Source organism: Ochotona curzoniae, unplaced genomic scaffold, assembly GCF_017591425.1.
Source record: "Ochotona curzoniae isolate NIBS_2020 unplaced genomic scaffold, NIBS_Ocur_1.0 contig_3224, whole genome shotgun sequence".
Lineage (NCBI taxonomy): Eukaryota > Metazoa > Chordata > Mammalia > Lagomorpha > Ochotonidae > Ochotona > Ochotona curzoniae.
Genome location: NW_024465765.1, coordinates 1 through 27,462, shown reverse-complemented (window position 1 = coordinate 27,462; position 27,462 = coordinate 1). Strand labels below are relative to the sequence as shown.

General features: G+C 40.4%; 1 protein-coding gene and 1 long non-coding RNA gene across 4 annotated transcripts; both read left to right on the top strand.

Moving 5' to 3' along the window:
* Window positions 1–12,973: 12,973 nt before the first annotated feature.
* On the top strand, window positions 12,974–13,607 carry LOC121156004. Its single transcript, XR_005883791.1, has 3 exons — window positions 12,974–13,120; window positions 13,271–13,332; window positions 13,569–13,607. It is a non-coding gene; the product is annotated as an uncharacterized LOC121156004 (long non-coding RNA).
* A 2,280-nt stretch (window positions 13,608–15,887) lies between these two features.
* LOC121156002 (hemoglobin subunit beta-like) lies at window positions 15,888–17,150 on the top strand. Of its 3 annotated transcripts, none has more exons than XM_040979485.1 (3): window positions 15,888–16,021; window positions 16,141–16,363; window positions 16,929–17,150. In XM_040979485.1, the coding sequence occupies exons 1-3, from the start codon at window positions 15,930–15,932 to the stop codon at window positions 17,055–17,057; spliced, it is 444 nt and encodes a 147-aa protein (XP_040835419.1). In that variant the 5' UTR covers window positions 15,888–15,929; the 3' UTR covers window positions 17,058–17,150. The 3 variants fall into 3 exon arrangements, with proteins under 3 accessions (XP_040835419.1, XP_040835420.1, XP_040835421.1); XM_040979486.1 differs by having other exon boundaries at window positions 15,888–16,025; window positions 16,145–16,363; XM_040979487.1 differs by having other exon boundaries at window positions 15,890–16,021; window positions 16,171–16,363.
* Window positions 17,151–27,462: the final 10,312 nt, after the last annotated feature.

Sequence of the window (27,462 nt, the reverse complement as noted above, 5' to 3'; positions counted from 1 at the left end):
TGAATGCATAAGAGAAAAAAATAAGGACAAAAAAAGACCTAGATCAGTTCTTGCCAACGTGGTTTGACAGTAGTATATGGGAGATTTTAACAGGGTGATGAGTTAGGAACAAAGTTCACAGTAAGTGGCATTGCCTCCCAACTGTATCAAAGTGCTCTGAGAATACAGGGACAAAGAGCCCATAATGACCTAATCAAATCTTAGAAAATTTTCAACTGGAACTTGGGAGACTAACACTAAAACATAAAAGAACAAAAATAATTCTGGAGACACTACATGGAACAGATTTGTATGTAGCAGCATTTTTGTCTACTAGCAACAACAATCTATGCCAGGTAAGAATTCACAAAGGGCGTGTTAATTCACTTCTCCTCTCGTATTCCAGAGATTCTCAGAATTAAATGACAATGTTGAGATGGAGGAAAATTTGCAGTCCTATTTCTAAGGATTTTGAGCATCAAGGCGCTAGTTTAGCAGAAGTCAGGCTTAGAAAACTGTTGAATTGGAATATGTCTTTAGAATCAATAAACTGAAGAAGTGTCTCCTCGAGGCCAGTTAAAACAAAACAAAAGCAAAGAAACAAAGGCTTCTTTAATCAATATGAAATGTGAGCCACTAGATGGATAGTTAGAAAAACTAACCTCTCTTTTTGTGTTCTCTGTTGCAAAGCATTCCCAAGAACAAGCAGCAGATAATCAGAACATGTAAAGGATTGGCTTCTGCTTTCCAAAGATGGACTACACATTGCACAGGTTGTTAGTAAGACACTGTAGCACTGGTTCAAGTTTCAGCTGTGGGCTTCCAATCCAGCTCCCCTCTAATGCACCTGGGAAAGTAGCAGAACCAGGTTTAAACACTTGGTTGGGTCCCTGCCTGCATATGGGAAGGGCCAAGCTACCACCTGTGATGCCAGCATTCCACATGAAGTAGAGCCACAGTGGTTCTACTTGTGTTTTAGTTCCCTGTTAATGGCCTAGGAAGGCAACAAGAGACCTGGAAGGTGCTCCTCTCTCCTGGACTCAGATTGACTCAGCTCTGGATATTGAGGTCATTTAGGGAGTGAACCTAGGGAAGTTTTTAGACTCCCACCACCTACCCAAACTTAGCCCAGAAGCAACAAAAGACCTGAACGAACGCATAACCGAAGCAGAAACTGGTTTAGAAGCAGAGTGGGGACCTGAGTTCAGATTCTCTAATATGAGATGTAGGCATCCCAGACACTGCACAAAACATCTGCCCCCCATCTTTCCTTTTTGCATGCAGATGTGTGATGTAATAGAGAGCCAACCATTCCAGTACTTAGACAGTCTTATGAGAGGCAGTCTCCAGAGACAGTCAAGAAAGACATGGATCTATCCCCTCCTCAGATGCTGGGATTTTTCTTAATTGGATGAAAGCTGTAATGACTCAGAACCTGAGTTCTGGACTCAAATCTCCAACTCCCAACATCCCATTGCCTTGACAGGGGATGGCCATTCCCACTCCACTCATGGGAATGTTATGCCCTTGGAAACTCTATAACTGGACTCCTTTGGAAGAGTGAAAATCACCAGGAAACTGAAGTCTCCCTCAAGCTGAGTGAGAGTGCCATTCTGATAAGCACAGGTAAGGTAAGGCAGTAATCAACCCCACTATTATGTCACAAGCTACGCAAATCATAGTGAGATGGGAAGCTTTAGGGTTCCCAGCAGAGCAAACGACTCTGAAAAGCAGGGTTATTTCTATTTCTTGGAGACTTTTAAAGACTCAGTACTGCGTATAGCCAGCAACCATGACATCCTCTGTCCAGATCTGTGAGTCTACAGCCTGCTTTCTTTCCTGGAGAAGATTTCCATGTGTGGGCTTCTTCACTAATGAAAGAGATTACAGGAGGTATGGCAGCGTCAGATTCTGTTCAATTACCTTGAAAATAGATGGATGGATTTTTCACCATTTCCAATTCATGCAATGCCATAATACACTTCAACAGCAGAATGTTGGACTTGTGACTATTGCCGAAGGTCTATGCTTTGTAATAAATATGGTAGATATAGGGTGGCAGAGAGCAAAAGAGAGGAAGAGGAGGTGGAGGTGAAATCCTTATACCTACAAAACCGTGTCATGGAAAAATAGTGACAACATTTAAAAAATACAAAAAAGAGAAATCTTAAAATTCTGTGATGTGTAAGCAGTGCCTTTATTTTGCTCACAGCTGCTTGAATCACATGTTGCAGACATTTACATTTACAAAATCTTATGAAATATACATTACCTCATAAAAGATGACCTACTTTGTAATTATGTTTGGCTTCACATTCCAGCTCCATGAATATGTAGTAGAATATCTTTGGGTAAACTAACTGAATAATCTTAGCTTATTTTCCTATCTGTGCGGTAAGTATGACTACCCACTAAACACTATCTTTTTAATGCTAGCAATACAATGCAAAGAATCAGTATATTTAAGTATATGCTCAATTCATTCAGGTTTATATTCTTTTACTGTAGATATGGACAAAGGAGTAATGTGAGATTGTTATTGTTGTTATTGCTATTGTATTAGTATAGTCCACTTATTATTCTCATCCAAAGCATATGTAGAATATTTGAGGATTAATATAGTTAACAAATTTAGACCACTAGCTAAAAACCCTAACCAAGGTAGGCATAGAAGGAACAATCCACAACATAATCAAAGCAATATATGACAAACCCAATGCCAGCATCATACTGAATGAAGAAAAACTGAAACCCTTCCCACTGAGATCTGGAACAAGACAAGGATGTCCACTATCTCCACTACTATTCAACATAGGCCTAGAGGTACTCGCTGAGGCCATAAGATAAGAAAAAGAAAGCAAAGGAATTCAAATGGAAAGGAAGAATTCAAGCCTTCACTATTTGCAGATGACATGATCATTTACATAGAAGAACCAAGAGACTTAATACAGAGACTACTAGAACTCATATGAGAGTTTGGTAGAGTGACAGGGTACAAAATTAATGAACAAACATCAACAGCCATAGTGTATGCAAACAGCCCCAAGATAGAAAAAGATCTAACCAACAAGATACCATTCAAAATAACAGAGAAAAGTATGAAGTATCTAGGAATAAATCTAACAAAAAATGTAGGAGACTTTTAAGAAGAAAACTACAAACCACTTAAAAAGAAATTGAACAAAACTTCAAAAGATAGAATAACATCCCATGCTCCTGGATAGGTAAAATCAATATCATTAAGATGTCTAAACTACCAAAAGCAATATATATTTTCAATGCAATCCCAATCAAATTGCTCAAAACATTCTTATTGGAACTGGAAAAAATGATACAAAGGTTCATATGGAAACACAAAAAAACGACGAATAGCTAGAACCATCCTGAAGAATAAGAAGCTAGCAAGGAGAATCACAGTTCCAGACCTCTGGACATACTACAGAGCAGTGGTTATCAAAACAGCCTGGTACTGGCACAAAGATAGAGAGGAGGATCAATGGAGCAGAATAGAAACAACAGAAGGGAACCCACATAGATACGGCCAAATAATCTTTGACGAAAAGACAAACGACAATCCAGGCAAAGGGGTAGGTCTCTTCAATAAATGCTGTTGGGACAACTGGTTGATAGCCTGAAGAAACAAAAAGGTAGAACCACATCTCTCACCATACACTAAGATCAAATCTACATGGATAAAAGACCTAAACCTACATCCAGAAACCTTCAAACTCTTGCAAGAAAATGTAGGAAATACCCTGCAAGATCTAGGGGTAGGTCCTGACTTTCTAAGAAGGACACCAAAAGCAATAGCAGTTGAGAACAGAATACACAAATGGGACCTCATCAAACCAAGAAGCTTCTGTACAGCAAGGGAAACAATCAAGAAAGTAAAAAAGCAAGCCACAGAGTGGGAGAAGATCTTTGCACACTACATAGGCGATAGAGAGCTAATTTCCAGAAAATACAAAGACCTCCAGAACAACCAAAACAAACAAGCCACTCAAGAAATGGGCACGGGAAATGGGCAAACACTTCACAAAGGAACAAATCCATATAGCAAACAAACACATGAAAAAATGCTCAAACTCCCTGGCAATAAGGAAAATCCAAATTAAGACATCAATGAGGTACCACCTAATGCCAGTAAGATTGGCCCACATACAAATAACCACCAACGACACTTGTTGGCATGGATGCAGGGAAAAGGGAACCGTACTCCACTGCTGGTGGGGCTGGGTTGGTACAGCCTCTATGGCAATCAGTATGTAGAACACTCAAACAACTCAAAATCTGCATACCATGTGATCCAGCAATAGCACTCCCAGGAATATATCCAAAACACCTGTTTCACGACAAACCAACATGCACCCCTGTGTTCATAGCAGCACAATCAGTAATTGCAAAAACATGGAAGCAAACGAAAGGCCCATGAACAGAAGACTGGATAAGAAAGGTATGATTCATTTACTCCGCGGAATACTACTCTGCTATTAAAAAAAAAAATACAGTTCTTTGTGGCTAAATGGGCCCAACTGGAAACCATAATACTAAGGGAAATGAGCCAATCCCAAAAGGTTAGATACCACGTTTGCCTTAATTTAAGATGAAATGATGTCAGTATGAAAACTAGTTCCTGTAAAATGTAATATTATCTCAACCTCAAACAGCGCATCTCACATGCAATAAGATATTGTGAAGTTGGCCCGGCAGCATGGCTTAGCAGCTAAAGTCCTCACCTTGAACATGCTAGGATCCCATATCAGTGCCAGTTCTAATCCTGGCAGCTCCACTTTCCATCCAGCTCTCTGCTTGTGGCCTGGGAATGCAATCGAGGACGGCCCAAGGCTTTGGGACCCTGCACCTGTGTGGAAGACCCAGAAGAAATTCCTGGGTCCTGGCTTCGGATCGGCATAGCATCAGCTATTGTGCTCACTTGGGGAATGAATCATCGGACGGAAGATCTTCCTCGCTGTCTCTCCTCCTCCCTGTATATCTGATTTTGTAATAAAAATAAATAAATCTTTTTTTAAAAAAAAGATATTGTGAAGTAACCAATGTACCAACAATCAATGTGAGTCAGATTGCTATATATCCACACCAAAGAACTGTAAAACCTAATATACTTTTACTACCTATGTTAGTCTATAATGGGACCGGAGAGCAGGGAAATCTTCCATTTCCCTAGAATGTGTGAGGAAGACATGGAATATAACCTACCAGGATCATAACCGGTAACCCATAGACAACAGACTCAAATCAGCATTAGACAATAATAGTAAAACTTAAAAGGCATATAACGGGAATCAAGAGCGATCCTGACAACCTCTTAACCGGAGATCAATGCATGGAGTCGGGGGGGGACCCCAAAGTGGAGCAGATGTACAGGAGGAGGCTTGCATCCCAACCCTCAAGACTTCCAGATCCTCACCCAGGAATATAAGTATGAGCACCAAGGTCTACATCCCAACTGCCAAGGAGACCATGGAGAATTGGAGTATCTTCAGAGGCCAAGAAGTCTGAGATCATCCACTCCCACTGAGATCTACCACATGGGATGGAAGAAGCCCAAATCCTTCCTCACAGGATCCAAGGGCATCAGAACAACAGCCAGGAACCCTGAGCAGTCCGCAGAAACAAAAGAACAGTAAACTTCCTTCGGGACTAGAGAAGGGAGCTTTCTCTGATCCTAGCTTGGTTTCAAAGACCATCAGGATTGCTCCAGAAATTCCTCAAAACAAACAAACAAGCAAAAAATTCTAGAATAGATAGACAGAGAACAACAAGGAAAGCTTAGAATCACACCGGAAACGGTCAGCGTGGATTCACATTTACCTTACTAGGTGGGACACAAAAATTAGTTACTCCTCATTAGGGTATTGAGGATTTCACTGGACACCCCTCCTAAAACTGTTGACAAATATCTTGTTAGAGTTATAAACCAGCTTAGATTACATGAAAAAAAGTGAGGTTCACCAAAATGATGCTTCAGTGCTATAAACTGCTAAATGCTAAAATTAAAATAGACACGAGACAGCTGACTAGTTCTATTGACATTTTGGGGTCTATAGAACCCGACTGTATATAAACTAAAATTGAAATGTCAATGAAGAAGTCACAGAATGTGGTTAAGGACTTGCATTTTTTTTTAACATATTGGTTACTCAATACTATGTCATTTAATTCCACAACGTTATAAATTGTTGGTGATGTTATGTTGTGGCTTTTAATTCATCTGGATGATACTATGCCAGTTCTACCTTCAGACCAGAGATGGTCTCCACAGCAAGCCATTGAACTTGTCTGGACAATAAGATACTGGACTCTGTGCTTGGTATATACTTGCAATGAAAGAATCTCAACTAAACTTGAACTGTGGTAATGCAAAAAGGTGGAGGAATCCACCATGGGGGAAGAGCTTGGAGGGGGGAATCCCAGCACCTACAAAATTGTGTCACATAATGCAATGTAATTAATAGATGTAATAAATGTAATTAATGTAATTAATAAAGAAAAGTAAATAAATAAATAAATAAATAAAGCCCATGACCAAACCACAGCCAGGAAAATACCTCTTTGTCAAGCATCTCTTGGGCCAGGATTTTGAGCCTCTGAGGCTTGCCTTTTGTCTGTCTCATGGACAGCAATGGACCACAGCTGATTTGAGTACATAGTCCTAAGGGAGCGTCATACTTAGCGACTCTCTCTCTCTCTCTCTCTCTCTCTCTCTCTCTCTCTCTCTCTCTTTCTCTCTCCAGAATGCTTTATTCTGCACAGTACTCTCCGACACCCAAGTTAATAAATGAAGTTGTGTGCCTAGGTCTTTGCATGCTAGAACTTCCTGGTGGGAGTACAGTTGTATTCTTTCCAGGGAGTCTGAAACAACACTTCAGCGACGCATGTGGGAGTATTTTATGTAGTGTTGAAGGTGCCTAAGTATTTCCCCTGAAATGTCAAGGTTCCTGTCTGCCTTCCTCTTACATGGGTCTTATTGTAGGATAGGCCAGCTTTAGAATGACCCAGAAATACAATCAAGTGTTTGGAGGTCTTTTTAAGCCCTCAAAGAATAATGTTATTGAGGGACAAAGCTGGGGAGAAAAAAGCCATAAAAATAAATTTTGTGCTTTCTTGGTTTTATTCGTTACTTTGCCTGTTTTTTTTTTCCTAACATAAAGGGAACAGATTTCATGTAATTTATATGTTTTTTTTTTTTTATTGGAAAGGCGGATATACAGAGAGGAGAGACAGAGAGGAAGATCTTCCATCCAATGATTCAGTCCCCAAGTGAGCGCAACGGCCGATACTATGTTGATCCGAAGCCAGGAGCCTCTTCCGGGTCTCTTATGCAGGTGCAGGGTCCCAAAGCCTTGGGCCGTCCTCGACTGCTTTCCCGGGCCACAGGCCGGGATCTGGATGGGAAGTGGGGCTGCCGGGATAGAACTGGCGCCCATATGGGATCCCAGGCGTGCAAGGCCAGAACATTAACCACTGAGCCACCGCGCCGGGCCCTATACATGGAGTGTTAACTCATGTATTTTTTAGGTAGAGTTCCCTAACTCTCCCTGCTGCACCCTCACCATGATTTTCATAGCGATCAGAACGGACTTCACACATGTAAAAAAGGTGAGGAGGAAGATATCCTCTTGTTACCTTCTGCAGGAAGGAACATTTCAATTAATCCCTGAAATATTTTTCTTTTACATTTGCAGAGCTTGCACACAAGATGTTGTTTATCCCAGATAATCTTCATGGGACAGTCAATCCAGAAAATAGCCCAAGTGTCTGACTCAGGCTTCTATACACCATTAAGCCCACCAGTGCAGACATCTTTCTGCATGACAGTGAGTGCTGTGCAGAGAGATGAACCCTCAACACTCCCTTCATCTCACATACTATTCTTCTGAGCATCTTAAAATTAAGAATAGCTATATGGTGATACTGGAGTAAAAGTAAAGTTATATTTCCTCAGGTTCTTAGAATTCCTGTAAATTTCCATGATATCCTAGAAATGATAAAGCATTTTTATCTGAACCCATGTGGAAATTAGAATATGCCAATCTCCATAGCCTGCCAAATCACACATGGACAGGGCTGCGTTTCAAAGCAGACTTGATTTGGAAGGATCAACTGCTCAAGAACAGGGATAAATATCCAAGAAGATCACTGGAGAAACAGCAGATGATATGTTTATTCGATTCTTTATTAATATCTAACTAGATTATTTTGTTTCTTTTTAAGAAACTGCTTTGAGGATATCTTTGGTAAAGACACCATGGAGAAATTAATATCTAATAGACCATACAAAGAAGAAACAGAAATGCATTTTTCTCTTAGAAGTTCACATATGCTACAATGAAAGAAAAACAATTCTGATTTTATATTATTATTGATATCATTATAATTAAGAGCTAACATTTACAAGGGATTTATTTAGTGTGTCACTCTCATGATTTTAAGTTAGGTTAACTAAGCTTAATACATTTATAAAATAGGTTCTATAATAGTTCTAACTTTATAAGCTGAGAAATCTAAGCATTGAGATTTTAAATATGTTGCCTCTAAAATAAGTTTGTTCATTGATAAACATGAAAATAGAACCCAGGCCAGACCTGCTGTCCCATATTGCAAGACTCCCGTTGGGACACAAAACTAGTCAGAAGTTGATGCAGGACTTCACGCAGGAAATGCCTGTGGTTTGAACGTTGAATCGGTAAATGATCAAGAAAATGCAAGAGTCTGGGAATATCGGGATGGAAGAAAGGTAAATAAAAAATAAAATAAAAATAATGATTAAATAAAATAGAAGTGACAAATACGACTCTTGCATTTAAATCTTTGATTTGTCACTATTAGCTGTATGTAGCTTTTAGCTCAACACTTATCTGGAAGATACTGTCAAAGTATTGAGCATGTGGGAAAAAAATCTCAATGTCTTCCTCAAATATCTGTCAATAGTTATGATAATAATTATAATTGTTGCAAATTAAAGATAAGGGATCAGCGTGGTAGCAGTCTAATCCTCTGCCCCATAGTGCCAGCATCCCATATAGACACCAATTTGTGTCCTGTCTGCTCCACTTCCAGTCTGCTCATGACCTGGGAAAGCAGTGGGCAACAGCTCAAGTCTTTAGGACCTGAATCTATATTCCTGGATCCCAGTTCCAGAAAAGCTCAGCTCTGGCCATTGCAACCATTGCAGGATGAACTAACAGATGATATACCATATATCCTCTCTCTACCTCTGTCTCTCCTTCACTCTCTGTAAACCTCTGCCTTTGAAATAAAACTAAGTGCATCTTTAAAAAAATAAACTCAAGGTTATAGGGATATGCCAAACTGAAGACTCTAAAGAGTGTAGACAAAAATCTTGTTTTGCAAATATATAAGTGAGCAATTCACTACATTTGGTACTATTGGGAGAGATACAAAGTGGGCTTGATGCTTTTTAAAGTTGTCAACATAATTAATTTTAAATGTCCACAGAACATATAAGTAAAGGTGCCCAATGTGCTATTGTCACAACATGTTAAATTATCTCTGTAACAAACTGTATAAAAATATTTCCAGTGGAATATGAAGTGTGTGCAGGAGAAGAACCCAGCAGCTGTGGCTTTTACTCCTGGGTTGTCTTTGTCTTTCCTGGGCTGTATTTGCACAGAATGCTCTCGAGACATCTTTACTTGTTGCCTTCTTGGTTATTTATTTTCCTTTTGTTGCCACTTGTATTCCTTTTTTTTAAATAAAATGCTTTTTCCCTTTTCTTCATGGAATTAAGATGGTCCATGTAGGTTTAGATATAAAAGCAGATACAGTGGTGAAATCTGCATAATATAATATTCCATTGTTTACTTTCCTCCACTAGCCTTAACTTTAACATTTAAGTCAATGGCCATGTATTAATATACCCAATTTGCATGTACAGATCAATGAATTTTTGAAAACATACTCACACAATAACAACTCAGCTAAGAACAAAATAAACTTGTCTTAGACGACCTATTTGCCTACTCTTTTTCATCCCTTTAACTGTCAGCAGACTTGATCACTCTCCCATCTGATCCACTTCTATTATGTTTAATTCATGCCTTATTTTCAAAATTTTATAGCCATTAAATATACTATGTTTCTTATGAGTGACTTAGTTATTCCATGTTCCATGTGTTAACTATTTTTGTAATATCTGCCTTTGTTTTTCATGGTTGTATAATATTCTACTTTATAAATATGCCATAATGTGTCCAATCGCTTCAATGTTGATACAAACGTAGGTCCTGTCTAGCTTTTGCTTATGATATATACTGCTGCTACAAAAATCTTGGGTATTTGTATGCACATGACACACATAGATATTCATATTTGTATTTCAGGAAGCTTCCAGATCACACAATATATATACATTCAACTTTAGCACATTCTGCTGTTACAGAATGAAGAAAGGAATTTCAGACGTTGCCTCTTGTCCAAGAATTTCTACATGGACCAGAACTCTGCTCAATGTGAAGATTACTGAAAGGAAGAAACCTCCTGCTGCAGCAGTCAGGGGGACACAACGGGAAGAAAGGCCATGTTGGCCAGTGCTGGATCTTCTACATATAAAACAGCTTTCCCTGTCTGACCCCTTCCTGAAAATTAACCATTCAGGGAGGAGCAAAATCACAACCCATCATAAGGTGGATCTGACAACCAGTAAGGGAACTGAACGTGTATTCTAGGGAAGCAGGACATGTGAAACAATCAGGAAACTGATGTTGGAGTGCCCATTTTGCATAGAAGTATGCAAAGTGCTCAACCAATTCTGTCCAGCAAACTCAACATCTAGAGATCATATTAGATATGTTCCCTGCTCTCCTGCTTCTCTGTCCCTTAGGGCTCCTGTAAGTTACAGCATGCACACTTTCTTTCCTGCGTTTTCCCTTCCTTTCTGGGGTCCCTTGGTATATCCCCATCACTGTTAAACTGTTTAATCTCCTACTAGGGTTTCTTGTTATTTGATCAGCCTTCAATGCAAAGGAGGCTTTTTTTCTACACTTCACGTGCTTATGATTTTATAACAGATCTGTGCAAACAGTTGTTGTTATTGCCACTTTATAACTGAAGAAATGGAGTTCTAGCACACATAGTTGTTCATGTCCACAGCCTGGAACAGCAATCAACAAGTGAAAAATATTTTTGCCTATACTGACTAGCAGCTGTATGAGACAGTTAACTCTCCAATGGAAGGTAAGCTGATCCCTGTTCGAACAAAACAAAAAGACTAGAAAGACACCTAAGAATTCAAGGGACCATGTCCTTGATGCAGCAGTTCCCAGCCTGGGGATGAAGACAGATTAGCAAGCTCAACACCTAACCATTTCACTACATCATCAACAAACAAAACCAGCTTTACCTCTGCCTTTTGCTCATACTCTCTTGGGTACTTCAGTTCTGAACCTATTTGATAGTCTCTGATTTAGCTCTTAAGACAGGGCTCAATTCTTCTTGGAATTAGATTAATGTTAACAATTCAAGTTGGCAGAGGAGACCAATGGGAGGACAACAAATTGATTCAGAAATGTCCTAAGTTCCACTTGCTTCTGAGAAAAATATGACAAAGCAGCAGTGGAGTGAAGTTGAAAAAGAGAGTCACCCAGACTAACTTATTCACAATTCTTTGAAGGTAAAATGTGTCATCATTATTTTGTTTCCTCCAACATCAAGAATAGTTGGCTTTAGATTTGTGTTTTTTCTACATTCAATATACAACAAACTCTACCAGTGCTTTTTGAATAAAGCAAGTCAACAAGAGATAAAGTTATACCATTGTTGAATTACCTTTATGACTTACTAAATGTCTACATTCTAGTACACTTAATGATTATAAGAAAAATCTATGATGGAATGTCAAGGAGAATAAGGGAGAGTAACACTTGAGAAAAGTCTTGCTTAAGACATATGGTTTTGTGAGTAGTTTTGTTTTCCATGAATTAACTAATACAACAGAGAAAGAGAGAGAAGACAGAGAGAGAGAGAGACAGAGAGGACAAAAGCTGGAGAAAACATCATGCTAACTTTTCAGCAGTACAAATGAAACTTTCAGCAATTCTGAAAATTCATTTTAACAATAAATGATAATACTTCTTGATTTGAGGTCACTCCATATGAAATCCCATCAACCCCTCTTTACTCTCAATATCTAATCTCTGTAGGCATTTCAGATCTTTGTTAAAGCACTTCAACAGCAATGATTCTATGCTCATTTTTAAGATAAAAGATGATTTCTGTTATTTGAAAGGCAGTGACAAGAAGAGCAGGAGAGAGAAGAAGAGGATTGCTCAGAACAAGAGATCAGGAAAATTCACCAGAGTAGAACAAAGGAAGTGAACTTATGCCTCTCTGTCTTTTTCTTTTCTTTCCTTTTCCTTTCTTTTCTTTTCTTTGCTTCTCTTCTCTTCTCTTTTCTTTTTGAGACCATTGTGTGTGAGAGTGTTTGTGTGTGTGTGTGTGTGTGTGTGTGTGTGTGTGTGTGTGTGTGTGTGTGTGTGTTGAGCTCCTGGAGCTGGAGATGAAGCTGAGCACATACAACCTAGCATCCCTCATAGAGCAGAAGCAAGCTCACACTGGGGAGGGCAGCAGTGAGTCTTAGTGGCTTTCTGGGACATCATTTGTATGGGCTAAATCTGAGAATGAGACCTTGGACATGAACACAGTGATCACTATCCTTTCTCATAACTGACTACACCCATTCTGCAAGAACATTTGATAGCCTTGCAACTTGCATGTTATTTCTACAGGGTTATATGTAACAGGAAAGTCTGTTCACATTGTATTCATGGTACGTAGCAACTGTCAAAGCAGCAAACCCTCCCTGAACCCAGGATGGCAGCACTGGCTGCTGGTACCAGCACAAGAGAATGTCCGTCTTCTGGTCATTAAGGAGAAAGTAATTTGGATAAAGGAACAATTAAAATGGATGCCCGTGAGTATTCTTAGGACAATTAAAATCAGAGAACCAGTTTTTGCTTTTTCTTGTTAATCAGAAAGTCTTTGTGTAACTGGAGTTTGAGAGAAAGGACAGGAGCACTCTGTCAGATATTTGTTGTCAATAATGCCTACAAGGAAAGACCATTCTGGACACTGGGTGACTGAATTCAGATACAGGTCCATGGTAAGTAACAGCTTGGCTCCCTCCATCCTAAAAGGAAAAGGAGATTTAGGGAGGGGGATGCTGGCAAGTTGGGGGAGTGACCAGCAGGCCAGTGGGAATGCTGAGATGCTCGATGAGCCCAGAAATGCTTGTTCCTTTGCTTTTTTCCAGATTTTTTTTTAACAGAGATAAGCACAATTTTACCCTTCAGAAGTCTCTCCTAGCCCCAGACGGTAATCATTTATCACAAGGGGGGAAAGATACAAGAGCTGTGAAGACAGAAGGGTGAGCTTTACCAAAGCAGTCAGGTTAAACATAACATACAGAGAAAAGAGAGACGCTGGGGCATCTTGTTCAAAGCAGTGTTTCTAAAACAGCCTTCTTAGTGGCTGAGGAAAAAGTAAAGTTGGCTCAGGCTGTAAATGTCTTCTTACGTTCCTTCCTCCCAACACTTTCTTAAATTGCACAGGGAGAATCAGGATGTCACATCAGAAACTGTTGTGTCCTCTGTGGGGAGCTGTAGAGAGCCTGCAGCCCACACCCTAGACAGAAGGGAGCCGAACTGCTGCTTCCTGCTGTGGTAGAAAAAACAAGTCTCTGGAAGTCTGCTGTGATTGGCCCAGGGGTGCGTGGATGGCGTGTGGACAGTGCGTGATCTGTGTGATGATTGGCCTGCCTGCTGCGTGCACAGGTGACCTTTACATTGATTGGCCGGGTTACCCAATATATAAGGGAGCCAGAGAACCGGGGAGGGGGAAGAGAGAGCGCGCCTTGGAGGGAGAGATGGGAGAGAGCACGTCTCACCAAGATGTAGCTGCTGTGCGCCTCGTGATGTGGCGGCTGTGCGGCAGCTGCATGGTGGCCACTGTGCAGCCACTGCGCACCGGTTTTGCTGTATCATGTCTACAATAAAGGTTCCACAAAGACAACGAGTGTCTGGGTCTGACTTGCTGGCCAAGGGATCCCGACCGTCCTCCAGTGTTACAATTCTGGCAAGTAGCTGAATTTTGGTACGACTGTTTTTCCCTGTCTTGGTAGGTCTCCAGTTTCATGTCTTCATTTGTATACAGAGTAACAGCTCCACAGAATATTTTAGTCAGATTTATTCTGTAATTTGAAGTTAATTTATCTGCTTAGATAATTAAATAAGACAATAAAAGCAATAACAAATAAACACTAAATAAATAAGCATTTTTTTCTCCTTTTTTTTTTTAAAGATTTATTTTTATTATTTTTTTCATTGGAAAGGCGGATATACAGAGAGGAGAGACAGAGAGGAAGATCTTCCGTCCGATGATTCACTCCCCAAGTGAGCGCAAGGGGCCGATACTATGCCGATCCGAAGCCAGGAGCCTCTTCCGGGTCTCCCACACGGGCGCAGGTTCCCAAAGCTTTGGGCCATCCTCGACTGCTTTCCCAGGCCACAGGCAGGGAGCTGGAAGGGAAGCGGGGCTGCTGGGATTAGAACCAGCGCCCATATGGGATCCCAGGCGTGCAAGGCGAGGACCTTAACCACTTGCGCGACCGCGCCGGGCCCTCTCCCTTACTTTTTTTAAAAAAATTATTTAGTTTTCTTATTTATTGCATTGTATTATGTGACAATGTGTTATGGGCACTGGGTTCCCTGCATCCCCTCCCTGAACCCTCTCCCCATGGTGGATTTCTCCACCTTGCTGCATTACCACAGTTCAAATTCAGCTGAGGTTCTTTCATTGGAAGTATTTACCTAGCATAAAGTCCTATATCTTATTATCCTAGTAGGTTCAACGATTTGTTGGTAAGACCATCTCTGGTCTGAAGGTAAAGCCAGCAAAGTATCATCCCAATCAATTAAAAGTCCCAAGATAACATCAACAGCCATTTACAACCTTAAGGCATTAATTGACATGGTATTATTAACAGTATGTTGATGGGAAAATGCGGTTTCTTAACTACATCCTGTGACTTCTTCATAGACATTTCAATTTTGGTTTGTATTCAACCTCATTCCATAGAGTTATCAGTTTAGGTACAGTACATTTTATTAGGATTGGTGTGCAGAGAAATCCCCAATATCCCAGTGAGGCGTACCCCAGTGTGTCCCACCAAGTGAGGCCTGATTGGGTCCATGCAGGGCGTTTCCTGTCTGATTCTAAGCTTTCCATGTTGTTGTCTTCCATTCTAGACTTTTTGGTTGTTTGTATGTTTGTTTGTTTTCAGGGGTTAGTGTAGCAATCCTAATGGTCACGACAAGGGAGGGTGGGGACCCCACTCAGCATTTTTTTTTCTTACCGGCAGGATATAATCCAAAGCAGAGGAAGATGTACATATCATATACCTACGGGAAAAATTACATCTAATCTATTTTTGTAATTATTTTGAATGTTTTGGAGACACAAACAGAGATCCACACACATATTCTTAAGTGGATCTTCAACTAGAAAATCTCCATTTTCTGTGTCCAAATTTCTCATTTGTGTGATTAAAAAAAAATGTGGCAGTAGTTTTTATATCTATCAGACTTACTCACAAAAAATATATGCAAATAAATTTGGCAGTGAAAGTGTTTTTGGTATCAATTGGCACTGCTGGTGTGGGTCTGGGAGATACGTAGAAGGAGGGCGCAGTCTGATGGCAGACTTCTACGCCCGTGCCCAAACTGCCAAGCACAGGAGAACTGTCGTCAGTCAGCTTCACCCTGCAGAGCCGCGCCCTGGTGTTGGCCAATCTAGTCACAGGACTAGGGATTACGTGATGCAGGACTGGGCATAAAAGGCAGAGCACAGCAGCTGCTGCTACCACTTGCTTTTGACACAGCTGTGTTTACTAGCAAGCCCCTCTAACAGACAACATGGTGCACCTTTCCGGTGAGGAGAAGGCTGCAGTCACCTCCCTGTGGTACAAGGTGGATGTGGATGAAGTTGGTGGTGAGACCCTGGGCAGGTTGGTATCCACTTTTTAAGGCAGCTGAATGGAACTGTGTTTGTGGAAACAGAGTCAGTGTCCTTCTTTGCCACCAGGGACTGACTTCCTCTCTCTGCTGGCCATTTTTCCTTTCTCAGGCTGCTGGTTGTCTTCCCATGGACCCAGAGGTTCTTTAGTTCCTTTGGTGACCTGTCCACTCCCGATGCTGTTATGACCAATTCTAAGGTGAAGGCTCATGGCAAGAAGGTGATGAATGCCTTCAGCGAGGGTCTGCATCACCTGGACAGCCTCAAGGGCACCTTTGCCAAGCTCAGTGAGCTGCACTGTGACAAGCTGCATGTGGACCCTGAGAACTTCAAGGTGGGCTTGGAGTCCCTCCACCATTCTCATCCTATTTGTTTTTCCTGTGATTAAATCAATGTGCTACAGAGAGGTCATAGTTCAAAGAGTGTTTAGAAAGGAAAAGTGACATTTGCTTGCATCACGGTGGCATTCTAATGAGGCTTAATTTCTTCTTTATTTTTGTTGTATTCACAACCATTGCTTCTTCTTGTTTTCTTTAATCTCCCAGTTTTAACTAAACTATATGTTGTGTTTGTCATTTCAACTTTTTTTTCTCTCTTGGTCAAGTGTTTGTTTATTTGCCACAATGTAAATGTTATCTTTCAAAACTTGCTTGCAAGGCCAGCTTTCTTTGCACAATTTTAAGCAATAACTGCCATAATTCAGTGAAATGAAATAAGATTTCTGCATGTCAATTTTGGCTGGCGAAAGAAGATTCCTGTTGGTAGAAGCAGCTAATCCTAGCCATCATTCTGCCTGTATTTTTGAAGTTAGAACGACATGCGCCATTTGTGATAAGGATGGAGTGAGTCCAAGCGGGACCCAGTGCTAACCCTGTTCATTTCTCCCGTCTTTCCCACAGCTCCTGGGCAACGTGCTGGTTGTTGTGCTGTCCCACCACTTTGGCGCTGAATTCACTCCCCAGATGCAGGCTGCCTGGCAGAAGGTGGTGTCTGGTGTGGCCAATGCCCTGGCTCACAAGTACCACTAAGCTCCCCTCCCTGCTCTCCACCAATCTGGTGAAATCATGAAGCTCCCTGAGCACCTGGCTTCTGGCTAATAAAAACATTTTTTTTCATTGCAATAGTGTGTTAAAATTATTTCTGTGTCTCACACAAGGACCTATGGGAGGGGAGGTAACTGAAGAAACTGAAAGTGAGTGTCTGGTTGAGTCTTTGGCAACGTTTCCTTATGAGCTGTGTGTCATGAAAGCAAGTGAGGCAGCAAACGGCTATCAAGTGACTAAGCAGCTCCTGTTGCCTCTTCCTCAGTCCTCGGAAAGGCTTGATTTGAGGTCAGAACTTTGCCATACTTCATTTTATATCCTTTTTTGGCGTCCCGCAATTTTTACTTTCATGCTTTACTAGTCTGGTTTTTCCTCTACGCCTGACCACTCTCAGTCATCATGATCTCTGCTATTTTATGGAGATGTTATTAAATTGGCTGGGTAAAGGAGAGAAGGTGTGCTGACTCCCCTTCTCATGAGTCCTGTTCCTTGTGGTCACAGCTGATGCCACTGGTTCCCAACAGAAAAGGTGCACTGTTAGCAGGGTGATTAACATAAGACTCAACTGGAGGCAAAGGGGTTTTTTGGGGAGGCCAGTGAGATGGTGAATTAGGTTGATCTTCCACCTGTGGCAGTGGCACCCTATATGGGCACTGGTTTGTGTCCTGACTGCTCCATGCCTGATGTAGATCCCTCTTATGGCATGGCGGAATGATGGAGAACGGCTTGGTTGCTTGGGCCCTAGCACCCGTGTAGGAGACCCAGAGGAAGTTCTTGGCTCCTGACTTTGCTTTGGCTCAGCTCTACACATGTGCGCATTTGGAGAGTGAACTGGCAGATGGCGCATCATTCTCTTCTCTCAGTAAAATATGCCTTTCAACTAAAAATGAATAAATTAATAATCTTAAATGCTTTCTGTGAATTCACATTAAATGACCATCCCTTAATAGGTTAGCTTCTGTATTCAGAGCAGTTGGAGGGCTGCTGTCTCCTTTAACCTGCCTCTTAATGGTTTTTCTGTCTCCATATTGGTCAGCATACTGTCACCATTTCCTCATTATTGAGTCACTCAGGTGGACTTCAGATTTTAGAAATAAAATATCAATCTGATGTGGTCAAACTCCTCTTTACAACCCAAATGTGAATCTAGCCAGCATGATTCAAAAATCAAGTCACTTAATATGTGATAAAATTATTATTAAATATTATGTAGCTGTTGTGAAATTAAAGGGTGAAATCTTTAAAACCAAAGGGAATTGGATCCTTCCATCTCACTACATCACAAACCCTGCAAACTGTATTAAAATCTTAAATTGGGACCTAATATTGTAAAACTTCTAGAAGAAAGAATAAGATAAATCCCATTGACATTGGTATTAGTAATGTTCTTTTGAATATGACAACAAAAGCAACGACAAGAAATGAACAAATAAGCAAGTGAGGCTACACCAAACTAAAAATGTACTGCACAATAATGAAAGCAATCATTAGCACAAAGGACAGTCTATGAAATGTAATAAAATATTTATGCAGGCCAGAAGAGTGGCACAGCAGCCTAATTCTCTACCTTATGGCACTGGCATCTTGTATGGGTGGCCAGAGCTGAGCTGATCCTAAAGCAGGAGCCAGGAGTTTCTTCCAGGTCTCCCACCTGGAAACAGAGTCTCAAGGCCTTGGGCCATCCTCTACTGCTTTCCCAGGCCACAAGCAAAGCCCCACTTCCTATCCAGCTCCTTGCTTGTTGGAGACTAGGAGGAGGTTCCCGACTTCTGGATTCAGATTGGTGCAGCTTTGGCCATCGTGGCCGCTTGGGGAGTGAACCAACAGGAGATTTTCATCTCTGTTTCTTCCTGTCTGTATATCTGGTTTTCCAGTAAAAATAAAATAAATCTTTATTTAAAAGAAAAAGGAAGCTGGATGGAAGTGGAGCAGCTGAGACAGGAACTGGCACCTATATAGGATCCCAGCAAACACAAGGCTAGGAGTTTAGCCACTAGGCTAGTGTGTCAAGCCCATTCTAATATTTTGTAACTAAGCCTTTCAAATAAAAAAGTAAACATCTTTAAAATTAGACAGAATTATAAATTTTATAAAGAACAAAAGATGCTATCCAAAATATATTAGAAATTCATGCTCATTAACCTGATAGTAGTAACAAACTATGAAATAAATAAGGATGTTGAATATTTGTTTCCAAGAGACATACAAATGGCTGAAATGTATATGAAAAAATGCTAAGATATGAAAAATGCTAATCAAGACCACAAAGAGCCATTATCTCACTCCTACTAAAGTATTTATTAGCTAAACAGAAAATAACAATTGGTAAGTAAGAGGAAAATTTTTTTTGTAAATTTTCAGTAGTACTATAAATGCTCATAGTCATTATAAGACATTTCTACCAAATTTAAAAATAAGACTCCATGTAATTAAATAATTCCACTTCTCTGTATATATCTGGAACAAAATAAATATGTTGAAGATATTTGTAATCCTAAGCTAATTGCATCATTCTTCATTAGAGCCAAGAAAACACACCAACCTAAGTGGCTATTGACAAATAAATAAGTGAAGAAAATGTGATTTTATACATATATACATACACATATATGTATATGTTTATGTGTACTATTCAGTCTTATCAATAAAGAAAAATCTTTATTACAACAACACGGATGGACCTGGAAGACATTATCCTGATGAAAATTAGCAAGGAGGCAGATAATGTCCATAACACCTCTGAGAGTAAGAATATAAGAGAGAAGTATGAACAGGAAGACTAAACTCACGGTGAGCAACATGAGAAAACATATAACATACACAGTTGGCTCATGTTCAGAGTGAAGACTTGAGACATGCCCTGGTGTAACAGAAGGAATAAGAGAACACAGTAGAAATCAAGAAAGCACAGGTCTGGCAGGATAATTAATGCATCATATTTCAAGTTCTCCAAACCCTTAATCTTTCAGATGTTTGATTAGTTTGAAAGGCAGAGTCTCACACCCACTCCTCCCACACATTCATAATGCAAGAGAGAGAGAAGAGAGAGAGAGAGAGAGAGAGAGAGAGAGAGGTCTTTATCACGTGGTCTATTCTTCAAATACCTAAAAGAGCCATGAATTGTTCAGGCCAAAGTCAGAAAACTGGAAATCCATCAAGGTGTGCCTAAGAATGGTAGGAACCCATGTAGAACCATAATGGGTTCCTTCCTGCTCACATTAGCAGAAAGCTAGGTCAGAAGTGGAACAGTGAAAGCTGGAATAAGGACCTGCCTATGGGTGTTGGAGTCTCAGGCTGTAGCTTAAACTTCCCTCCCCACTGGAATGCTCTAGTCCTCACTATTCAGGACCTAAGGAGTACCAAGGGATAGCACAGAGAGCTGGTAATAGCCATGCAGAGATCACAGGCAATGACTAAGAGCATGGCTGAATGCATAAGAGAAAAAAATAAGGACAAAAAAAGACCTAGATCAGTTCTTGCCAACGTGGTTTGACAGTAGTATATGGGAGATTTTAACAGGGTGATGAGTTAGGAACAAAGTTCACAGTAAGTGGCATTGCCTCCCAACTGTATCAAAGTGCTCTGAGAATACAGGGACAAAGAGCCCATAGTGACCTAATCAAATCTTAGAAAATTTTTCAACTGGAACTTGGGAGACTAACACTAAAACATAAAAGAACAAAAATAATTCTGGAGACACTACATGGAACAGATTTGTATGTAGCAGCATTTTTGTCTACTAGCAACAACAATCTATGCCAGGTAAGAATTCACAAAGGGCGTGTTAATTCACTTCTCCTCTCGTATTCCAGAGATTCTCAGAATTAAATGACAATGTTGAGATGGAGGAAAATTTGCAGTCCTATTTCTAAGGATTTTGAGCATCAAGGCACTAGTTTAGCAGAAGTCAGGCTTAGAAAACTGTTGAATTGGAATATGTCTTTAGAATCAATAAACTGAAGAAGTGTCTCCCCGAGGCCAGTTAAAACAAAACAAAAGCAAAGAAACAAAGGCTTCTTTAATCAATATGAAATGTGAGCCACTAGATGGATAGTTAGAAAAACTAACCTCTCTTTTTGTGTTCTCTGTTGCAAAGCATTCCCAAGAACAAACAGCAGATAATCAGAACATGTAAAGGATTGGCTTCTGCTTTCCAAAGATGGACTATACATTGCACAGGTTGTTAGTAAGACACTGTAGCACTGGTTCAAGTTTCAGCTGTGGGCTTCCAATCCAGCTCCCCTCTAATGCACCTGGGAAAGTAGCAGAACCAGGTTTAAACACTTGGTTGGTTCCCTGCCTGCATATGGGAAGGGCCAAGCTTCCACCTGTGATGCCAGCATTCCACATGAAATAGATCCCCAGTGGTTCTACTTGTGTTTTAGTTCCCTGTTAATGGCCTAGGAAGGCAACAAGAGACCTGGAAGGTGCTCCTCTCTCCTGGTCTCAGATTGACTCAGCTCTGGATATTGAGGTCATTTAAGGAGTGAACCTAGGGAAGTTTTTAGACTCCCACCACCTACCCAAACTTAGCCCAGAAGCAACAAAAGACCTGAACGAACACATAACCGAAGCAGAAACTGGTTTAGAAGCAGAGTGGGGACCTGAGTTCAGATTCTCTAATATGAGATGTAGGCATCCCAGACACTGCACAAAACATCTGCCCCCATCTTTCCTTTTTGCATGCAGATGTGTGATGTAATAGAGAGCCAACCATTCCAGTACTCAGACAGTCTTATGAGAGGCAGTCTCCAGAGACAGTCAAGAAAGACATGGATCTATCCCCTCCTCAGATGCTGGGATTTTTCTTAATTGGATGAAAGCTGTAATGACTCAGCACCTGAGTTCTGGACTCAAATCTCCAATTCCCAACATCCCATTGCCCTGACAGGGGATGGCCATTCCCACTCCACTCATGGGAGTGTTATGCCCTTGGAAACTCTATAACTGGACTCCTTTGGAAGAGTGAAAATCACCAGGAAACTGAAGTCTCCCTCAAGCTGAGTGAGAGTGCCATTCTGATAAGCACAGGTAAGGTAAGGCAGTAATCAACCCCACTATTATGTCACAAGCTACGCAAATCATAGTGAGATGGGAAGCTTTAGGGTTCCCAGCAGAGCAAACGACTCTGAAAAGCAGGGTTATTTCTATTTCTTGGAGACTTTTAAAGACTCAGTACTGCGTATAGCCAGCAACCATGACATCTCTGTCCAGACCCGTGAGTCTACAGCCTGCTTTCTTTCCTGGAGAAGATTTCCATGTGTGGGCTTCTTCACTAATGAAAGAGATTACAGGAGGTATGACAGCGTCAGATTCTGTTCAATTACCTTGAAAATAGATGGATGGATTTTTCACCATTTCCAATTCATGCAATGCCATAATACACTTCAACAGCAGAATGTTGGACTTGTGACTATTGCCGAAGGTCTATGCTTTGTAATAAATATGGTAGATATAGGGTGGCAGAGAGCAAAAGAGAGGAAGAGGAGATGGAGGTGAAATCCTTATACCTACAAAACCATATCATGGAAAAATAATGACAACATTTAAAAAATACAAAAAAGAGAAATCTTAAAATTCTGTGATGTGTAAGCAGTGCCTTTATTTTGCTCACAGCTGCTTGAATCACATGTTGCAGACATTTACATTTACAAAATCTTATGAAATATACATTACCTCATAAAAGATGACCTACTTTGTAATTATGTTTGGCTTCACATTCCAGCTCCATGAATATGTAGTAGAATATCTTTGGGTAAACTAACTGAATAATCTTAGCTTATTTTCCTATCTGTGCGGTAAGTATGACTACCCACTACATACTCTCTTTTTAATGCTAGCAATACAATGCAAAGAATCAGTATATTTAAGTATATGCTCAATTCATTCAGGTTTATATTCTTTTACTGTAGATATGGACAAAGGAGTAATGTGAGATTGTTATTGTTGTTGTTATTGCTATTGTATTAGTATAGTCCACTTATTATTCTCATCCAAAGCATATGTAGAATATTTGAGGATTAATATAGTTAACAAATTTAGACCACTAGCTAAAAACCCTAACCAAGGTAGGCATAGAAGGAGCAATCCACAACATAATCAAAGCAATATATCACAAACCCAATGCCAGCATCATACTGAATGAAGAAAAACTGAAACCCTCCCCACTGAGATCTGGAACAAGACAAGGATGTCCACCGTCTCCACTACTATTCAACATAGGCCTAGAGGTACTCGCTGAGGCCATAAGATAAGAAAAAGAAAGCAAAGGAATTTAAATGGAAAGGAAGAATTCAAGCCGTCATTATTTGCAGATGACATGATCATTTACATAGAAGAACCAAGAGACTTATTACAGAGACTACTAGAACTCATATGAGAGTTTGGTAGACTGACAGGGTACAAAATTAATGAACAAACATCAACAGCCATAGTGTATGCAAACAGCCCCAAGATAGAAAAAGATCTAACCAACAAGATACCATTCAAAATAACAGAGAAAAGTATGAAGTATCTAGGAATAAATCTAACAAAAAATGTAGGAGACTTTTTAGAAGAAAAGTACAAACCACTTAAAAAGAAATTGAACAAAACTTCAAAAGATAGAATAACATCCCATGCTCCTGGATAGGTAAAATCAATATCATTAAGATGTCTAAACTACCAAAAGCAATATATATTTTCAATGCAATCCCAATCAAATTGCTCAAAACATTCTTATTGGAACTGGAAAAAATGATACAAAGGTTCATATGGAAACACAAAAAAATGACGAATAGCTAGAACCATCCTGAAGAATAGGAAGTTAGCAAGGAGGATCACAGTTCCAGACCTCTGGACATACTACAGAGCAGTGGTTATCAAAACAGCCTGGTACTGGCACAAAGATAGAGAGGAGGATCAATGGAGCAGAATAGAAACAACAGAAGGGAACCCACATAGATATGGCCAATAATCTTTGACGAAAAGACAAACGACAATCCAGGCAAAGGGGTGGGTCTCTTCAATAAATGCTGTTGGGACAACTGGTTGATAGCCTGAAGAAACAAAAAGGTAGAACCACATCTCTCACCATACACTAAGATCAAATCTACATGGATAAAAGACCTAAACCTACATCCAGAAACCTTCAAACTCTTGCAAGAAAATGCAGGAAATACCCTGCAAGATCTAGGGGTAGGTCCTGACTTTCTAAGAAGGACACCAAAAGCAATAGCAGTTGAGAACAGAATAAACAAATGGGACCTCATCAAACCAAGAAGCTTCTGTACAGCAAGGGAAACAATAAAGAAAGTAAAAAAGCAAGCCACAGAGTGGGAGAAGATCTTTGCACACTACATAGGCGATAGAGAGCTAATTTCCAGAAAATACAAAGACCTCCAGAACAACCAAAACAAACAAGCCACTCAAGAAATGGGCACGGGAAATGGGCAAACACTTCACAAAGGAACAAACCCATATAGCAAACAAACACATGAAAAAATGCTCAAACTACCTGGCAATAAGGAAAATCCAAATTAAGACATCAATGAGGTACCACCTAATGCCAGTAAGATTGGCCCACATACAAAAAACCACCAACAACACTTGTTGGCATGGATGCAGGGAAAAGGGAACCATACTCCACTGCTGGTGGGGCTGGGTTGGTACAGCCTCTATGGCAATCAGTATGTAGAACACTCAAACAACTCAAAATCTGCATACCATGTGATCCAGCAATAGCACTCCCAGGAATATATCCAAAACACCTGTTTCACGACAAACCAACATGCACCCCTGTGTTCATAGCAGCACAATCAGTAATTGCAAAAACATGGAAGCAAACGAAAGGCCCATGAACAGAAGACTGCATAAGAAAGCTATGATTCATTTACTCCACGGAATACTACTCTGCTATTAAAAAAAAAAAAAACAGTTCTTTGTGGCTAAATGGGCCCAACTGGAAACCATAATACTAAGGGAAATGAGCCAATCCCAAAAGGTTAGATACCACGTTTGCCTTAATTTAAGATGAAATGATGTCAATATGAAAACTAGTTCCTGTAAAATGTAATATTATCTCAACCTCAAACAGCGCATCTCACATGCAATAAGATATTGTGAAGTTGGCCCGGCAGCATGGCCTAGCAGCTAAAGTCCTCACCTTGAACATGCTAGGATCCCATATCAGTGCCAGTTCTAATCCTGGCAGCTCCACTTTCCATCCAGCTCTCTGCTTGTGGCCTGGGAAAGCAATTGAGGACGGCCCAAGGCTTTGGGACCCTGCACCTGTGTGGAAGACCCAGAAGAAATTCCTGGGTCCTGGCTTCGGATCAGCATAGCATCAGCTATTGTGCTCACTTGGGGAATGAATCATCGGACGGAAGATCTTCCTCGCTGTCTCTCCTCCTCCCTGTATATCTGATTTTGTAATAAAAATAAATAAATCTTTTTTTAAAAAAAAGGATATTGTGAAGTAACCAATGTACCAACAATCAATGTGAGTCAGATTGCTATATATCCACACCAAAGAACTGTAAAACCTAATATACTTTTACTACCTATGTTAGTCTATAATGGGACCGGAGAGCAGGGAAATCTTCCATTTCCCTAGAATGTGTGAGGAAGACATGGAATATAACCTACCAGGATCATAACTGGTAACCCATAGACAACAGACTCAAATCAGCATTAGACAATAATAGTAAAACTTAAAAGGCATATAACGGGAATCAAGAGCGATCCTGACAACCTCTTAACAGGAGATCAATGCATGCAGCGGGGGGGGGGACCCCAAAGTGGAGCAGATGTACAGGAGGAGGCTTGCATCCCAACCCTCAAGACTTCCAGATCCTCACCCAGGAATATAAGTATGAGCACCAAGGTCTACATCCCAACTGCCAAGGAGACCATGGAGAATTGGAGTATCTTCAGAGGCCAAGAAGTCTGAGATCATCCACTCCCACTGAGATCTACCACATGGGATGGAAGAAGCCCAAATCCTTCCTCACAGGATCCAAGGGCATCAGAACAACAGCCAGGAACCCTGAGCAGTCCGCAGAAACAAAAGAACAGTAAACTTCCTTCGGGACTAGAGAAGGGAGCTTTCTCTGATCCTAGCTTGGTTTCAAAGACCATCAGGATTGCTCCGGAAATTCCTCAAAACAAACAAACAAGCAAAAAATTCTAGAATAGATAGACAGAGAACAACAAGGAAAGCTTAGAATCACACCGGAAAAGGTCAGTGTGGATTCACATTTACCTTACTAGGTGGGACACAAAAATTAGTTACTCCTCATTAGGGTATTGAGGATTTCACTGGACACCCCTCCTAAAACTGTTCTGCACCTAAACTTTTGACAAATATTTTGTTAGAGTTATAAGCCAGCTTAGATTACATGAAAAAAAGTGAGGTTCACCAAAATGATGCTTCAGTGCTATAAACTGCTAAATGCTAAAATTAAAATAGACACGAGACAGCTGACTAGTTCTATTGACATTTTGGGGTCTATAGAACCCGACTGTATATAAACTAAAATTGAAATGTCAATGAAGAAGTCACAGAATGTGGTTAAGGACTTGCATTTTTTTTAACATATTGGTTACTCAATACTATGCCATTTAATTCCACAACGTTATAAATTGTTGGTGATGTTATGTTGTGGCTTTTAATTCTTCTGGATGATACTATGCCAGTTCTACCTTCAGACCAGAGATGGTCTCCACAGCAAGCCATTGAACTTGTCTGGACAATAAGATACTGGACTCTGTGCTTGGTATATACTTGCAATGAAAGAATCTCAACTAAACTTGAACTGTGGTAATGCAAAAAGGTGGAGGAATCCACCATGGGGGGAGAGCTTAGAGGGGGGAATCCCAGCACCTACAAAATTGTGTCACACAATGCAATGTAATTAATAGATGTAATAAATGTAATTAATGTAATTAATAAAAATAAATAAATAAATAAATAAATAAATAAAGCCCATGACCAAACCACAGCCAGGAAAATACCTCTTTGTCAAGCATCTCTTGGGCCAGGATTTTGAGCCTTTGAGGCTTGCCTTTTGTCTGTCTCATGGACAGCAATGGACCACAGCTGATTTGAGTACATAGTCCTAAGGGAGCGTCATACTTAGCGACTCTCTCTCTCTCTCTCTCTCTCTCTTTCTCTCTCCAGAATGCTTTATTCTGCACAGTACTCTCCGACACCCAAGTTAATAAATGAAGTTGTGTGCCTAGGTCTTTGCATGCTAGAACTTCCTGGTGGGAGTACAGTTGTATTCTTTCCAGGGAGTCTGAAACAACACTTCAGCGCCACTTGTGGGAGTATTTTATGTAGTGTTGAAGGTGCCTAAGTATTTCCCCTGAAATGTCAAGGTTCCTGTCTGCCTTCCTCTTACATGGGTCT